Genomic DNA, 19,288 nt, shown 5'->3' on the forward strand with positions numbered 1-19,288 from the left:
AGAAGACGCAGTATTTAAAGATTCAAGTGTAATCTTTGAAAAGGTACTGCGCAAAAAGATCATTGCACATATTTAATTTTTCATGCATCAACGACGTAAGTTTGCACGCATTCAGCAGCATTAAGTCTTTTAGCAGTGCAAATTAGCACTGTACAAGTCTAGCAGACGAGATGGTACTCTAAAGCTGATTGTTTAAAATAACGGATTGAGTATTAGAGTTGAAGAGTAAAATTGCGCGTGGATTAGGAAAAATAAATGGTAAGGCGAATACTGAAAGCAAACTAAATAAAGTAACTCGGAGTATTAGCAGGAGTCGCTCGTACATTTTGTACCCTTAAATGAGGGCAAGCATAAGGGCCTGGTGACCCATTTAATTGGGTCGCGCAAGTTCAATTAGTATAGACTAAAACTGCATTTTAAATTAATGTAAAAAATGAATTATTTCACCTAATGTCAAATGAATCAAATATTTTAAAAATAACACGCAGCAAATATTTTATGCATATATGTGAAGGAGTTGATTAACGAATCTGATGTAGTTCAGAAGAATCCATACATTTTCCAACCAAATTACGAAACCAGTAACTGCTGGAAGATTGTAACAGAAAAAAGTTGAGCCGGGAACAATTGAATATTGTTACAGAACTTATGGTGATAGCCCCTCCAATCTCAACGAGAGAGGCCTCGTCCTTGTAGAATCCGGATAAATAACAGAAATATACTGATGAATCGAGATTTGAGTGCCCGGTTTTCCCTCCGCAAATTCATTACCAAAACAACACGCATATGAACATGAATAATACAAAGGAATAAAGTGTAAATTACAATTCACAAAATTAATTCCAACGCTTCCTTTATTTAATGGCCCATATGTCCCATAAATTTCAGCACAAGTTCCTTATGAAAGCTCAAAGTGTGCGATTTACATATCTGGTGGTAGAATATGCAACCGAGTATTTCTTTCCGCCCCCTAATGGCCAAATAAAACCCAATGCTGAATGCCACTAAGGAAGCTAACTGCTTCAGTATCAAAGAATAATCACGATACTGATTCATTTTTTAAAATCAAATCGAAATCTCTGGAATCATTTTAACTATCGACCTTGTTTCAGTCACATTGTTTGACGATTTTATGTATGGCCTAACGAGGAACCTCATATCATTTATAAATTAGCGGGAAAAATCAATATTATTGCTTACATGCTTCATACACACTATTACATTGCATTACTGGATATCATAAACGGTAGAGCAAGATAGATTACGGAAAAGTACCATAAATTATGAAATCAGCCACCGAATTTTAATATTTGAACCAGAAAATCCATTTTACAAAGAAACATGGACTGAGGCGTGAACACTTTTTAAATAGTTGGTTATATGAATGCAAGAGGATTCTTATATACATTTTATCCTATATACATTCATTCTCTTACGATTGTTATTTTATATCAGTTCATTACATCAGAAAAATCCACTTAATAAAATAATATCATCACAAAGAGATTGCCGTGGCATTTCATCGGAGTTAAGATCGCATATTTTCAATGAGTAAGAATTAATACACAAATTTAAGCCCAAGATTTAAAAAATCCTGGGCCTACTACCGAGCCCAAGACTTCGTTTGTTATTTACCCACTTCAATTTGCGGTATTTAGTTATATTTTAGTGGTTAATTGAGAGCTTGAAGCTATATAAAAAATTAAGGGATCTCTAGAAGCAGATACGATATATCGTCGATCTGATGACACCAAAATAACACGAGTAGGTAATCTTTACCGTGGATTGTTTAGTAATACATCTTAACCAAAGTAGCAGTACTTCTAGATGGGAACGACGAAGAAGCTAAGAAAAATAATTTGTGATAATTACAATTTTAAAGATTGTAAAGATTGATCTCCGTTATCACAGATGTGTGAACTTTGGAAGCGGCTGACTTTGAAGCGACAACGCAGCATCATAACTGGTCAAGTTAGATGTCCTCTCTCTTTTGTCACCTTTCCCATCAACCTTTTGCCAGTTTCCTCACACTGAATTGGCGCTATTAATGTGCAAGAGATTTAATTATTCGGTTTAAGCCTTAAATATTGACTTAATCCAGGATAGATGATCAACTGTCCCCAACATCCAAGATCAGAAAACCGAGCAATATATTGTGCTTGCCGTGTCATTAAAGGCAGTCCAAGCATAGAATGTTCGCATATTTTAAAAGCAAACTACTCAAAGGATAATTACTCCAGAGTGGAGAAAGGAAATGTTTTAGACACATTGAAAACACAGACACTGAGGGGTGGAAAAATATTTTTAGAAGGATTTAAGATCAAAATCGAATTACTTTGATTTAATTTATTTTTTGTTGACGGTTGGAGATATTAATTGTGAGAGGTAGCCGAATTAACTTGTCCCCTTCTTGCCCTTCGCAGAAGAAGAGGCCCAGGTCATTCGAGGACGAGATAGAGATCAATCAGTCCGAAAGTTATCAAGTCACACCAGTGGCTCTCCCTAACACGGGCCTCTTTCAAGACACCCAGCAACTGCTACCACCTTTTGTCTACTCTCCAATGAGGAGGAATTTTCCCGGACCTCAGAACTTCCTACAATACAACGCATTTCCTGCAGCTGGGGGAGAAATACAAGCCACGACATATAGACCGCCGATCACCCGTTACCAGGAATTGAACCCGGAACCTGTACAATCACAACAAGTGCCATACTTCGGAGGGGGAATACATTTCCCATTACCAACTCAAAATCAAGCTTACCATCAACCACAGTTTCAAATCCAGAGGAGGAACGACCAATACCCGCATCATCAATTTTTCGCTCAACCCTTCTACGGCAATTATCAACAATAAATTGAATAAATGAATATTATATAAATGTACATTTGGATGATGACCTTTAATAGGCTTAACACATGTGATTCCAGTGAAGTGAAGTTCTACGCAGTATATGAATACATATTTTCCCATATTATTTATTGGCGCCTAAGAATAATTATCTAATTTATTTATGGACCATCTACCTGGATAAATTAAAAGAATATTTATAGCTATAAGTCCTTGTGTGTTTTCATTGGTCAACTCATCATGTGCAATACTAATGCTACCTATGCTATCAGAGGCTATTATTAAAGTATTAAGACAGTGTAAAGGGGCATGAAACAAGAAGATTTTATACAAGTGAACTGTTTCCAGTGTTGATGACTGTTTTGTGACAAAAACTGACGCAAATGGCTGGTGCGTACGGTTGTGCTCCCTGTAAGATGTAAGTCATAAACTAAAATGATAAATGTTTGCCGCATTTACTGAGACAAAAATTGTAAAATTTCTTCAGAAAATAAATCTTATTGTTTCATCCAACGTTTTTGTCCATGTAAAAGCCCTTGTAAATCTACAATGCATGCATAAACCCATCACCCAAATAATTGTTGAAGCAATGTCCTGCCTGCTGAGCAAACAAGAGCATAGAGCATTATGAGGAATATAAAACCCCAAGAGGAAGTCTATCGTGTTCCCTCTGGCATGCATTCATTGGGAATATTGGTGAAGGATATCTTACATTTAATTGGTATGGGTTGCAGTGGATCATTTGTTTTAACAGGTTGCAAGTGGACTTAAATTGTAGAGCAGCGTTTTGTTTGCCGAGGGTCAAAATGGGTTTTTAATCCTAAGAGTGCACATAATGATTTTGCATGGGGAAAGGATGTGCGGTTCTAATAAAAATCTAAATATAAATCAACTACTTAAACCTCCGGTTAAAATTGATTAAACAATTTCCAGAACCTCTAATCTCGACTTCAGAGGTCTAACTTCCGTTCCTCATTACTTTAGTCTAAGCTGAACTGCGAAGTCTTGTGGGATCAGGATGGATATGAGGTCCGATGGGCGGTTGCAGGACACAGTGTAGTCATGCAGTTGGTGGCGAAAATGGGTAAGTTATAATCACCTCACGAGCAAGATCAGTAAGTAGATTAATTCACAATTATGTAAATGAACACTTGAGAAAAAATATTGCCAGAGGTATACCAAAAGTCTGTCATGGAATGAATCTTTAAAAAAAAAAACTAAACATAAAATTGCCAAAGTAAAATTCCGTTTATAAAACCCTACGCTTTGAATGGTTTCCGACAAAAATTTATGGCTTCTAATCTATGTTATAAATAAGTGGACGATATTTAGAACCGAATTTCAAAAGCCGAGCGCTTTATTTAAAAAGTAGAGCAGCGTATCCAACAAATATATCCTGAAATGCATTGATATACTACAAAGAGTGCAGACAATATTTATAGCAAAACCCACTGCTCTTGCGTTGATAGAAGATATGTTCAAATTATAGTCTGTTTAAAGAGTATGTTTGACGTGAAAACTTTAAACAGACTCTTTCTTCAACAAACGTAGAAGAAAATAGTATTTACTTTCAAAATACCGTAATTTCAAACCATTCTGGTGACTCATTTTACTGATACCCTTCCCAGCTCTCCCCTTTGTAGGATTATTGGATGTTTTATACTTTCCTCCATTAAAAATGCTATAGAGCACTGGTTAAATATGTATTTTAAGGAAATTAAAATATCCACCATTTGGTAACGTTTACTTTTGGCACAAATACATTCATTTACAAAAGAAGTAATTTTAGAGTTCGATGACTTTTATACAGACGCTGATTTTCCATGATGATTAGCCATGAAACTATGTGCAATTTAGGATTAATTTCTGACTCATCCACGAAATCTGTAAAAAATACAATCCTATTCACATGCCACTTGCTTTCAAAAAGAGATGTAATGTATAAAGTTTATGAAAATTCAATCCAGTCTATGATATCGCCATTATTGCAAAAATTGTTATGAAGTGGCAACTCAGTTTACCTGGCCTACGTATACCTTTCGTGTATCTGCGGTTAAGCAAGTAAAGTTATCGCTTTGAATACCGCTAAACAATGAAGTCGCATATATTATTTTTTATTGGAAAACAGGATACATTTCGAAAGTTAGTTAAGTCAGTCAGATAATTTTTCATTGCGTTAACTTTTATATGGCGATTAAATTTCTGCAGAAAAGCTTGTTTCATATATGTTTTAGCTTTTGTTAAACAGTAAGCAGGCTCATTATTTTTTTAGGGATTTCAATGATCAACAACTGTGAAGTGGGGATAGACGATGGGTGGAATAACGGATGGGAGAGGGACAAGGGAGTGTTGGCTCGCGGGATTCGATCGCTCTCTGGAGAAGCCTTCTACGATAGGCGACTGTAGGACCAGCTGGATGTTGGTGCCTCTTTCATTCACTGTGTACAAGTGGGACGGGGTAGCAGGTGGTCGCCTAGGTAGAGTTGGTAAGGGTAGATAATGAAGGTCTAAAGATACTTGAGGAAGAATAAAAAGATGGGAAGAGGACCTTTTGTGCCTCACTGCCTACTCTTACTTTTCACCACCCGGAGGTGTTACATCTCGTGCCGCTTGGGCACAGTGGAAGTTCCACTCAACATTCAGTTGGTCTTTTAGGTGAGAATCGTCGAAGGATTCTCCTGCAAGCGATCGAACCCCGTGCATTTCCCTGTTTAGTCTTCATCATTTCCCATCCCACTCCGCTATCAGGAACCATTGAAATCGTTCCAAAACATATTCTAATTTGGTAAAAATTAGAGATACTTTTTAATAAAGTATATAGTCTTCTTCTGGCACATTTCCATGCCCTATTTGTAGTCGAGAAATCGAGGATCCAGTCTTTTCAACTACAAGCAACAAATGTAATTTACCGTTTAATGCTAATATCAAATTCTCTATATAATTTTCTACACAAACATAAATTAAGTAAATGACATATTGAGGGTGGGGATCTTTGATAAAAATAACAGTTTAGAATTAAGACAAGAACATATGTAAAGCCTAAACAATGATGGGAACATTGAAAACGTGAACATAGCACCGAACACATGTATTATTCCCGTGAAAAACAGCAGAGCTGAGCCTTTTTCTCGACTTATTTTTTTGCGGAGGTAAGCCAAGAGAGCAATATCAAATTGAGGTAAAACAATATCAACACTAATGCTCACATCCATTTCGCTGAATGCACATCAAATATACTGCATCCCTGAAATTTATACAGTATCATTAATGGTGATAAAGTCAGATTTAATTTTAAGATATTTTTGTAAATTTCAAATAATTTATAGTAAAAAGATAAACTTTATTGTGGACTTGTTAACTTAGGCAATGAAGAGAAATCTTGGTCATAGCTATCGAATGATATGGCGAGAATTCATTGTATTTACATTTTAAAATGTAATGAACTTTAAACATAAATTAATAGTTTATACGTCGATATTTATTTTCCCTCGGGGAATGAAACAAAAACCCTCGACTTGCGTAGGCAACGTTAACCTCATTCGGTTTCACAACCATTAGCAGTGTTATTTGGTGGAGTTTCTCAAAATGGTAGTTGAATCCATGAACCTATTTAATAGTAAAAAAACTTAACTGGAAGTGATCTTCAAAACAAAAGCATACGACTTCGCAGAAATATTTGGTTCTACCTAATTTCTGGGTGATATCTTTCTCAAGGTAGTGATTTTTTAACATTAAAGAATAACTTTCCTGTTTCTTTTTAATTCTGTAACTTAATTTCGTAACAAAACAAAACTCTCATTTCCCAAAGATTGCACTGATGTTTGCTTCCTAGTTTTAGATATCACAAAAACAATTACAGGAGCACGAACCATTTCAGCCATATATATATATATATATATATATATATATATATATATATATATATATATACTAGCCCAAAACACTGATGTTACACCTCATTTTCTTTCGATACGGCGGCAAAATTTTCTTGTTCAAAATATGCTATTTTTCTAATAACTTTTCTAGTGACTTACCTTACGAATTGTTTGTGCATACTTTCTGTGCCTATTTTCCATGTTCTGCTGAATAAAATAAATCATGCATGGACCCTAATGGGGTCCCAATACTTTTGGAGTGATTCCCACTGACCCTTCATGTCTCTCCTCTCTTTATGTGCCCTCAAACTTGCAGAAAACGACGAATACATGTCCTTCGGAGTCTCTGGAGACGCCGATCACAGCAAAATGGTCGGTGGGGACGTTGCGGTGGCATGGTTGGACAACGAAACCTCACAAGGAAGAGTTGAGGACTACTATTTGGATGCAAAATCCCAATGCTCCGGTATGAGAGGCAGCTGTCCCGACATCAAATTTACCGTAAGTAAATGCGTGCAATGAGAAACGGAGAATGCTTTTGTTCTGGCAGAACGGCAATCATGTTTAAACTGAGTAACCTCCCTAAGGCAACTATACTACACTCAATGTGTGCTGAACAAATGAAAGTGAAAATAGTAAATCCTTCCATCAGAAAATCCTCTCACTTGTACGTTTCAGCAATCCACGGCCTTTAAAAAAGTAGGTTTTGAAAAATATCGACTTGAATTCCTAACTAAATAAAGAAAAACTCATTTAAATTCGTTCGCAAGAAAACCTGTAACTGAGTTTCATTCAAAAAATAACACAAAAGGTAATTGGTAAATTAATCTGGAGGATGCGAGGATATGCGGGGGTGGTTTTAGTTATTAGACTCATAATATTTACTAACTTTGTCGGATTTTAGGAGAAAATTCTATTAGGCTCGTTATATTTGCTCTCTATCTAATTTCTTCTTTCCATTTTTCTCAAAATCTACATTTCAAAATAACCACAAACAAGCCAAAAACCAAAAGCACCGAACAAATTCCCGTAAAATTGCTAATCAATCATTTTTGGTATCTCAACTGGGAGCATCAGTCAGCAGTTCTATTTCCTATTCATCTGGATATTAATTTTGCTACCACGAAATTCAACTCAAAATTTCCTTCTACTGGGCACATATTTACTCAAAATACTATCATAATCTATCTATGTAATTAGTTCCAAACTCAGCGTTTCCATTGATGGAAATTTATTATTTTCCATTATTTACCCGATACACTTCCAAAACACAAGTCTCGTTTTTTGTGATTTCTCTTCATTCGCTGTGTAGGGATTTATTTTCCCCAAAATGTGGTCCAATTATTCTTTAGAAATTTGTGATGTTTTTTTTCCTCTGCTCACCGTTTAGTTTAAAGCAATCCTTGACAACTCATTACATCGCAGACTTTTACAGCATTTCCTCTTTACTTGAATTTCTTTTCCTCTGTCTTAATTCTGCATTCGGCAAGTAGTAAATTACTTCAGGTCGAGTGAAGGAAACGAATACGAGCAGGTGTAGATGGGAAAAATATCGACACAAAATAGATGAGTACACGGATAGACACGAGCTTTCGAAGTCGAAAAATAACCTTTTCAAATAAAGCACAGTTGGCAACGAAGAATCACCATTAGCTCAACTCCGTCCCTAAATATTATTTTCAGTTTACGCCAATGACTTTGGATGCATATGAAGTGCTTAGAGCGTCTTTTAATGCGATTTTTCAACTGTCCTGCAACGAAGATGATTTAAATTTCATGGTTAAGATCAAGAAGAGCACTTGTATACTGGAAAAAAGTTGTAGTTTTCTTTGCGTAGTAGTAGTAGTAGTGGTAGTATTTTGGGGAAGGCGACCGACAGCTGAGGTTTTGCGCCATAGGGGATGGACAGGAACGGATGAAGGGTGGAGAGAAACCCGGCGTCGGCATTAGCCTACTCTTTACGAAAGGCGCCAAGGGGTCCGCAGCTTAACGTCCCATCCAACGGAATTTGGAATACTAGAGTCCATGTTTGCTCCATTCTGTCCACAACCAATGCACTTTTTCAGCTATGGTTATCAATGAGCAAAATTACTGTAGGGGACATAAGTGTCAGCTGCCTTTGTTGTACAGACAGTTGAGTATCTAGTCCCCAATAATCATGAACTCCAGTTATTATTAGGTCATACTGATATTCTTAGAAACATATACTCTAGCTATATAAATTCATTAAAGATGAACAGTTCACCTAGGAGTAGTAGTATTTAGGGGAGGCGACCGACAGCTTAGGTCATTTGCGCCATAGGAGATGGACAGGAAAAGATGAAGGGTGGAGAGAAACCCGGCGTCGACATTAACCTACTCTTTACGAAAGGCGCCAAGGGGTCCGCAGCTTAACGTCCCATCCGATGGGCGGCGTACTCACTCAAAGTGCCCTCCACAAAGCACCTCAAGTAGGGATCGAGATACCTCTGAAAAAGCACCGCCGGGATTTGAACCCGGGCCCTCAGGGTGGGAAGTCAGTACGTTAGCCCCCGCACCATCTCGATCCCCTCTTTGCTTCGTAAGCGAGGCATTTTACCATTGCAGGAAAGCAATTCAGTAAATACAGTGATTTCGTGTAAATGCATCGTTTCAGTCTCGAGAGTAGGATTCGGTATATAATTGACCGTAAGTTGGAATCATTGCATCTTATGAAATTTTTGGATACTGATACCATAATGGCATAATGGCCGCCGAAAAGTTTTTGACTTCCCCTCAGGTGCAACCGTTTTTGACATTCAGTCATTTACGCTGTGTTACAGCTAATCGGCATTTTCATTCTCTACGGTCACTTAACCTATACTCGTGTTCGCATAAATTACTCATATATGTATATTTATTTGTCCAGCAGACACCGTGTATAGTATAGGGAATATATGACAGGTGTACAGGGAACGTCAATGGTGTATAGATCATATTATTCCCAAATAGAAATGCAAATACAGTTATGACAGGAAACTGGTCACAAGAAACGAACTTGTCATTAATTACTATAGAGTTTTCGCCCGAGTCACATTTTCGTGTATTACGTTCAGACGCCTTTTTATAAGGCAATATTGCAGTTCATGTTGTACAATGATTGAGGCAATGATCTAATCACGGTTAGCGGTATGCATCATGCGTTCAAGTTCATTTTTCTCTCACAAGGCATCTTTCTATCCAAATATATGTAAAATATTGTACCAACGGTAGGAATTTATACGAACTTAGGTTGTGCCTTCTTTTATTTCAGGGCGGGACAGACAGCATCAGGCTTTTGAGTGCAGCACGATCAGATGGCCACACTGTGATAACCTACCAAAGGCCTTTAATAGCAGTCGACAGCCTTTATGATCGAAGCATTTTCTCTAATGGAACCAAACAGCCTTTTATTTGGGCAATTGGGCCTCTGAATGGCAGGAACGAAGTTTCTTACCATAGAATTGCAAACAGACGTAAGTATTCAAATAAATGGCATTTTTACAGCAAAGCTTGTCAAATTTTGCGTTGGTATTCTGTTTCTTAGCTATCAAGTGGTCATTCATGGTCTTTATATTTTACAATATTTACATTTATATCTGTTTCCATATAAATGAGTAAATATATATATATATATATATATATATATATATATATATATATATATATATATATATATATATATATATATATATATATATATACACATTCAAACACGAAATCCCGCCAAACGGCGAATAAATACTCATATATACAGAAACAGATATAAGGGAAAGGGGATAGGAACACATATAAAGGACGAACACAATAGAGGTGGGGAAGGCGGAATCGAACGGATCACAAGAGTAAAAATATTTCCTCAACCGGGACTCGAACACCGGATCTTTCCACTTGCCGGGCGGATGCTCCTAACCACTTGAGCTATCGAGGGTAGTCAATTTACCCTGAGATCCGTGGGTCTAATATGTCGCCAAGCGCCCCGATTCTTTCTTAGACCCACGGATCTCAGGGTAAATTGACTATCCTCGATAGCTCAAGTGGTTAAGAGTATCCGCCCGGCAAGTGGAAAGATCCGGTGTTCGAGTCCCGGTTGAGGAAATATTTTTACTCTTGTGATCCGTTCGATTCCGCCTTCCCCACCTCTATTGTGTTCGTCCTTTATATGTGTTCCTATCCCCTTTCCCTTATATCTGTTTCTGTATATATGAGTATATATATATATATATATATATATATATATATATATATATATATATATATATATATATATATATATATATATATATATATGCTTTCGTAGACGTAACAATATATATATATATATATTAAAAAACCATAAACACAGTATTGATAGAATTGAGCTCTTATGGCTAGTCGTATTAAATGAATGAAAAACTTCAATCGCCGTAAACAGTTAACCTTTTTAAACAGTACAGTAAAGTACAAATGAAATTAGTTGGCTAAAGCCACAAGTCAAGAAGGGGTAAAAGGTAAAAAGGAAAGGGATGAGAAAGATGAATACGCGTATTTCAGCCACAAAGTAGCCCTCTTCAGCGTACTGAAGGGTAATCGTCACGACAACAAGTCGAAGTGAGCTTCAACTTGTGTTGTCGTGTCGGTTTAGTAGGTGATGGTAGAGTTCACCCAGTACTAAGACCGACGGCGTGTGAATATTCACACATCAGGGTAGGGGGCAGTTCCTTTCCCTGTGTCGGTTATGGTTTCCCACGAAGACCTGGTACCCGAAAAATCACTTTAGCTTGGTGGAACTGCAGGTGCCCAGAGTGTCTTGCCTGGGAATCGAACCCAGGACCCTCCTGTCAGCAGTCCAAAGCTCTACCCCCCTGGACTACTGCGACCCATATATATATAAATATATATATATATATATATATATATATATATATATATATATATATATATATATATATATATACATAGGGTGCTTAGCACATTAAATAATTATCTAGTCTGAACACCAAGAGATCTAGCCACTGCATGAGCTAAAGCCAGTTTAGAGAGTCAACAAAAGACCCATTAAAAAGGTCATATTAATAATCTTGTGAATGCTGGCAGAGTTATAATTGCTGCATGCGCACCCATAGATATTTATCAATGGACAATCATATGGTCCTGAAAATTTCTTTTTTGTCCACGCACGGTCTGTATTTACCACAGTGCAATGATGCTTCCCTTGGCTATGCCTTTATTTAAGTGGATTAATTATATAAAATTACATCAACCTGACTTCATGACTAAGAATGTCACATCAGGTCCATGCATTAAAATATTGTCAGAACAAACATAATCTCATTGGCACCTAACTGCATGCTCAGAGGTTTCATTTTTCCTGTTTCTATTTATTATCTCCATACACAGATGATGTCCTTCTGGATTTTGGGCGCTATCCAGAATGGAATTGTCCAAAATCTGATAATGGTTGGGTTGGTTCTGTGGAAGGGGAGGAAAATGATGGTCAGATATCTGGCTCTGAAGAGGTGTACAAAGAAGATGTTACAGCTGTTGATGAACCTCATAAGTTAGTTGAAAGACCCTCAGAAGTACAGACTCCACGACCAGCACCTACAGTTAATGCATGGAAAATACCTCCTATCCCATGCTATGAACCTGATGATGGAGTTTATTATGCTCAAATGGGACCAACTGGAGGAAGGAGAGGATACCCAGCAATTACAGGTTAGTATAATAATGTATGCATAAATGTAGCAAATTTTACACTAAAGAATGAGTTGAGGATTTTCTAAAGCAGCTCTCCAAAATATCTGGTCCCCTGTCCATCTCTCCGTTTCCTAATAGCTCTTTTCACTGACATTTTTCAAAACCTACTTATCATAGTTTATCCTGGATCTTCCTCAATTACTCTTTCCCTCCATGTTTCCTTCAGTTATGATCTTCACTAAACTACTGTGTCTCAAGATATGTCCTGTTAAATTCACTCTACTTTTTGTAAGCATCCTCCTTAGGTCTCTCTCTTTACACTCTCTTAGAAGTACTTCTTTCTTTGAAATTCTTTTCTATCCATTTTGATTTCAGCATTCTTAAGCATCACACTTCCATTGCCCATGATCGTCATTTATTCACTGTTCCTAATGCCCGAGTTTCTTATAAATTGAAGAGGAGACTCTATAAAACTTTTAATGAATCACTTCCTTTCATCTATGCTACCTCTATTTACTGATAATTGTTGCTTCTGATAGAAAACCTTCTGCACCATTTCAATTCTACTTGCTGTATGCCTCTTGCCTCTTCCATTACTTGTGATCTTGTCTCCTAAACAGCAAAAATATTCCTCTTATTTTGCTGTCTTTCCCTAATCTTACTTGAAGATTACCTTCCCTACTTTGACTTTAGACCATTGTCTTAGTTTTAATTTTATCTGAGGTTGTTACCTTTTTAACCACTTGACCATATAGACTAGTACCCTTGTCAGGGCTCCTGTCTTCCCTGCAAGTATATTTATATCATCCACAAATCACATCATACTTTCCAATCTTCTTTTTTTCTTACACCAACTCTTTTTCTTGATCTTGTAAATTGGCTTCTTAAAATACACATTAAACTTCAATGGTGATAATGAACTTCTTTTTTCTCGCTTCCTTCTTGCTTTCCCTACATCTAATCACTGCTTTCTGACCTCTGTAAAGAGTGTGTATCAATTTCCTGTCATTATATTTCATTCCAATATCTCTTATGATGTATAGCATTCATTTCCAGTCCATGTTGTCACAGCCTTTTTCCAAATGAAGGATTTGATATACGATATACTCGTAGTTCAATTGATCTTTCTGTATCCTCTCTCCCACAATAAGTATGAGAGCAAGCATGTTCCTCTGCTTCTAGGTTCAAATGTACTTATATACACACTTATATACTCTTCCACTTTCTTCTCTATCTTTGGTATGTTATTTTTGTCAGAATGTTTTGATGTATGGGTCATCAGAATAGCTGTTCCAAATTTTTCACATACATGTCAATATAACATGTGATGTTTGTGATGGTACAGTATTCAAGCAAAAGTAATAGCATTTTTAATTAGGATGTTTATGTATTTTCATTTGTAAGCATTACTTTACTGAAAATTGTATCTATTAATATTATATACTATTCATTACCTTAAAACTACTAATTCCATTTTAATAGTGCCTCAAATTGATATACTTCCATCCATTTGAGATCCATTGTAATGGATAATGAATGTATCACTTGTGAACATGCTAGCCTATTCAAACTTGGGATGCAAAATATGCAGTCAATTCAAAGGCCCTCCTTGACAATGTTTCAGAATATGATGATATGTATTAATGGTGGAACACATTCTCAGCCTTGAAGGTAAAAATATCTACTCCCTTTTCAATTAATATATTTATTTCAATTCAAGTGCTTTTTCTCATTTGTCAATGGCACCATGGGAATTTTAGTCTCCTTATTTATAAAATGAAGCCAACTATTTTCATGCTGTTTCCTCTTTATGACTAAAGTGCGTGACTATGTAGGTAGGGATTAACTCTTGTTGGGCTTGAAATCCAGTGAAATGCCTTCTTTAAATGTATAAACTTAAGAACAAAAGAATCAAACAATCTACAAATTTTAAATCTCAAAAAAGTTAAAGTTTAATTACAAAAAATTTGAAAACAACATTTCTTAAATAGGTCATGTTGGATGGGGAATATCGTGGTACATCAATGGACTGCTGATCCCCGAGATAAATGTGGTTCGAGGGAGAACCTATACTTTTGTAGTAGAAGGTGGTCATGATCCTGAAATTCCAGCCCGCTATCACCCTCTGTACATCACCGATGACCCTATTGGAGGGTATCAACATAAGACAGATGCAGAAAAAGCAGTAAGATATAATTATGTTAGAATAAGTGTGAACGTATCATGTCATTTATAACCAATGTGTTCATTTATAAATTCATACTAAATTTGATTACTTATCTTAGGCTCCTCAATATTCATTGATAATATATTAATGAAGAATTAATCCAAAAATTAAGTTAATGTCCTTTAAATATTTCAATTAGTGTTGTTTCATTTTTAACTTGCATTAGGATTAAAACTTCATTTTTTCTCATTCTGAGAACTGAAAAATGGGTAGTTAAAAACAGAACTCTCAATAGTGAAGAATAAACAAACTGAACTTACAGACGTGCATTTTATAAATGAAAAAATTCATGAGCAAATTCAGTTACTAAACAAAAAATATTCTATTCTCATACAACCAGTATACTCAGATTTTCATTGCATCGCGCCCAAAGTATTTCATTTTGCCTCCAAAAAAATTTATTGGCCCTGGACAAATTGATTCCATCCTAAGGAGCACATTGTTTTTATTTTTGGATACAATTTTGGTTTTCATGAGCTACAATTTGCGGCTGCAGTTTGTTGTTTTCCATCATGTGAGCTGGGTTATTTTTTTTAAGTAAAACCTTTAATTAGTATTTTTGGGGCCAGTGAATAAATATGTGAAATCAAGGTTTATTTATCATCAAGGTTGGACATGGAACACAATTTTAAGGCATTTAAATGTTATAGGAACATCCTTATTATGTTTGTGCAGTAAATTTAATTAAAAAAAGGTCCTTATATAGAACTTTGCATGACAACCCTCATATAGAAATAAGACATACATATTACCTTTGGTTAAAATACTGCTTAACAGCAGTGAAAGGTTGTGTTCCTCACCACCATCAATCCACACTATCCTTTGATAGTTTCCTATATGTTGAAGACCCTAAGAATAGACTTCATTTATTCATTGCCATCTTGAATGTTACTCATTTTTTCAAGATCACTAATGTTTATTTAGTGATTGACTCTTTTCTTAGTCAGAAAAACTTTTTCTGGCGGCCTATTTGCTTTCATATCTACTTTTTGCAGGATTTCCAGCTTCTGCTTGAAATTCAATGTACTTTTATTGCCTCTTGGTAATTTTAAAAGTATATAAATCAATATTAAAATAAATTAATTGCTCAAACTATATAGTTCCATCAGCAGCTTTGATATCATTCAAGCGATTTTCCAAATTAACACTCTTGCTGGTTATGCAAAATATAATTTTCCACCCAATTCAGATTAGTTGCCAGCAGACTACTTAACTGATTGTCATTTAATTTTTTTAAAACGTCCACTTTTCACGAATTTCTTAGTATAAAGTAATTTTAATGAGGTATTAATTATATGCAGTATATACAGTAATGAAAATGCAATGTGAAGCTGTGATCATCTCCCAGAGAAGATAGCTTTTATTAGCTATAGCTAAGATAGCTTTTATTTGAGATCATCAAGGCACACTAGCTCAAAGATAATATAAAGTTAGACATATGTTAATTCAGGATAAACTTTTGTTCTTTTGCATGCATAAAATATTCTATTTCAGCAACCCTGATAAGCATTCTCCCTGCTTGTAGTCTTAAACAGAGCTGGACTCACAAGGGAGCAAAAGATGAAGTTACCTAAAACCCTCTTGCCAGGGGAAATCTCTAGGTTTCCTATTAAAAAATTAAAAATATAAAATAAGAAAAATGAAATAATTTTAACTAAACTTTTTTTCTGTAAAAATGAGGATGTGTAGTCCAGTTAGTAGACAGCTGGGATGCTGACCAGAGGGCAGAGGTTCATTACCTTGGGACCCCTCTGGGTACCCTCAGCTTTACCCAAAATATGCAATTTTCATGCACCAGATCTTCCTGGAAAATCATGGGTGGCACATGGAAAAGGAACTGTCCCCTCTTCCTTGTATGTGAATTTCATATGCCATGGAGCCTACCTACCTACTTTCCCTCAGATTTCCAATTTCAGTTACACGAAAAAAAATTTTCTCCATATGCCTTTTCTGATGTGGCATTCGTAAAATAAATTGGTAGTCATTAAATGTTGGTCACAACCATTTTCAAAAAAATCAAGACAGTAGTTATATCTATTCAGACTTTGACTCCAATTAAATTTAACAGGTATTCATGAGTATTATAGTGATTCATAGTCACTACATTAACATATATGATTCTCAGGGTGTCCAAGTATTTGCTGGTGTTGAATGGGACCCTATTACTGGTGAACCTAAGCCTACAGCCACAGGGCGACTTTGCAACTGGATACCTGATCCTGATAAGCCTGCAGATGAAGCAACATCATTTGGAGCATACCAACGAACCCTGACTTTAAGCTGTGATAATGAGAATGATGGAAGTCCAGGAATACTTAGGTGGACTCCTGACATCAACACACCAGACACTGTTTACTATCAGGTACAGGCCTAAAAACACCCCTGAAACTAAATCACATTGCCACAAATATTTCAACTCTTGGATACTTTACGACCAACATGCTGAAATCTATTTAATTGTAATGAAGTGATGACAATTCTAATGTTCACCAAAACTGTTATTCAAGCTGTATTAGGTTGTGTAGTTTAAATTTAGCTCTAAAAGTTGTGTTGGAGAACTATGTGGGTCATTACATTAAATAATCATTTAGTAAACTGTCATTAATTGAAGCCTAGTTTAATCCATTATATTTAATGCTATTCATTATTTCGACCTTAATTCTTATTTTTCAACAAATTGCTTATCACAAATGAAAATCTAAGTGATGAATAACTCCAGAATATAGTTCTCTCTAAAATAATAAGCTATGCTGATACATAAAATTCCTGTATAGCCTTACACAGGAATTCTTATACATAATTCCTTCATAATACTTATACATAATTCCTTCATTTTAGCAATGTTATCTTTTTAATCAACAGTGTTACACTCACCGATATCTTGGATGGAAGATAAATGTCTTGGACAGCTGTGAATCTGATGAGGGCGCAGGGCATTTAACCCACCGACAACCACAAAGAAGACCAGCTTCCAGGCGGGGGAGAGGGAGAGTAGCGGTGAATGAAGATGCATCACAGTTTGATGATGTAGAGAGCCTAGTGCCCAAAGCAAGTATACAAATTTCCACTCGGGTGAGACCTGATGGAATTGGTGCTGGAGTGAAATCAGATCAAAGCAGCAATTCCAAACAAGTGAAGCAAGCCCAACCATTTGAAAGTAATCATAATTTCACTTTGAGTGAGAAAGAATCCATCGCAGATGCTGATGAGGGTGGATCACCAAGCAGTGATCTAACAGTGCCCCCCTTAGCTGGAGTATCCGAAAAGATTTTGTTGCCAGAGAGTAAAAATGTAAGACAGGTTGCTTCATCATTTAGAAGATTTTCACATCAGCCAGGGAGTTCTTACACACTCTCGAAACGATTTCGACCTACTTCAGATCCACTTGCCAATTATGAAAGAAGGGGGATTCAGCTCAGAGGGAATGCACATCCACCACGCACCTCTTTTGGGAGCCGAGTGGCAGGAACATTCAGTCCATCACCAGCAGTGAATGAAGGAGGTTTCCACCCTGTGTCAGGAAGTGAAAGGATTGATGCTCCTGTGAAAGTTCTCACCAGAAGAGCTCCTCCAGCTCTTTTCCCAATCAATGGTAAGGCAAAGAAGAAGAAGATTGGGAACCTCTTTGGTAGGCAAAATACTGAAAGCCTTGAGCCAATTTTCATTCCTTCTCCTCCTGACCTAATAAGGCAGAGGGAAAATGTAACTTCCATTAAGAGGGAGGATGTAATCATTCCAGAGGAGGAAACAAAAATGGCTGCAAATGAGAGAGTTGACTCATACTCTCTGCCACCTAGATCACACTCTTCACCTGTAGTGTCATATGATGGAAAGCAAATTGATCCCTCCCTTACTTCAGCTGTCTCACCTGACCGGGAAGGGAACTCACGCTCCAAGAGACCATCATCTACAAAAATACAAAACACTCCCCAGTTTGGGCCATTCCTTGGTGAAGTGCCTCCTCCTGTACCAGTAGATGTCATTCCTGCAAGTCTCCCCCAACTAAGGTCTTCAAGTATGGCTACCAAAAGAGTTTCCGGAGGATTGGAACATCCACCTAGCCTAAATCCTAAACCACAGAGTCAGTATTCTACTCTAAGGGGCTTACAACCAGATGAAAGTTCCAAGGTAGGCAAAACCACCAGCCTTGCTGTAAGTCAACGCAAATTTAGCCCAGAGAGTAATGTAAGAAAGTATATTCCACGAGATGAAAGAGTAAGAAGTAGTATAAGAAGTAGGAGAGATGCCAGTCCACACCATGAGCAGGGTCATTTTGATGATGACGTTCAAAGCCATAATAAAACCATGAATCATGCACCCCACGTCCACAACCATGACAAAGAACATGAAAAATCCAGTGTAGAAAGTATTAAAAGCAACAAAAAGGATGGTGCTAATGGTTCTTCATCTGTCAATGTGTCATCCAGCGTGGGAATGTTGGTATTGTTGAATGCCATTAAAATGTGGTGGTGAATATAACTGTTATAGCTTGCCAGCACTTAAGGTTGCTAAGTGTGAAGTTTTGAGGACATTTTCACACGTAGTATGTGGCATGAGGTGCCACACTGCTGTTATGATGAGCAGAACAATTGTTATGTGAGAATAGTTTTTCTGAGCTGGCCAGAAAATGTTTTCCTCATATTGACTTTAATAAATGGTAT

The 19,288-nt window shown here is 36.6% G+C and overlaps 1 protein-coding gene and 1 non-coding gene across 2 annotated transcripts in view; one reads left to right on the plus strand and one right to left on the minus strand.

The window, feature by feature from the left end:
* The window catches only part of Skel (DM13 and DOMON_DOH domain-containing protein skeletor), a 35,741-nt gene extending 16,641 nt beyond the window's left edge, over window positions 1-19,100 (plus strand). The window contains exons 7-13 of the mRNA XM_071585546.1: window positions 3,834-3,933; window positions 7,041-7,225; window positions 9,996-10,197; window positions 12,101-12,418; window positions 14,392-14,585; window positions 16,753-16,989; window positions 17,490-19,100. Coding sequence (XP_071441647.1) covers window positions 3,834-3,933; window positions 7,041-7,225; window positions 9,996-10,197; window positions 12,101-12,418; window positions 14,392-14,585; window positions 16,753-16,989; window positions 17,490-19,100 — 2,847 coding nt within the window. The remainder of the gene's footprint in view (window positions 1-3,833; window positions 3,934-7,040; window positions 7,226-9,995; window positions 10,198-12,100; window positions 12,419-14,391; window positions 14,586-16,752; window positions 16,990-17,489) is intronic.
* LOC139688462 (small Cajal body-specific RNA 8) lies at window positions 8,748-8,876 on the minus strand. The gene has a single exon (XR_011700765.1). It is a non-coding gene; the product is annotated as a small Cajal body-specific RNA 8 (non-coding RNA).
* Window positions 19,101-19,288: the final 188 nt, after the last annotated feature.

The sequence above is a fragment of the Hetaerina americana genome, unplaced genomic scaffold (assembly GCF_022747635.1).
Source record: "Hetaerina americana unplaced genomic scaffold, ioHetAmer1.1.p SCAF_2, whole genome shotgun sequence".
Taxonomy (NCBI): domain Eukaryota; kingdom Metazoa; phylum Arthropoda; class Insecta; order Odonata; family Calopterygidae; genus Hetaerina; species Hetaerina americana.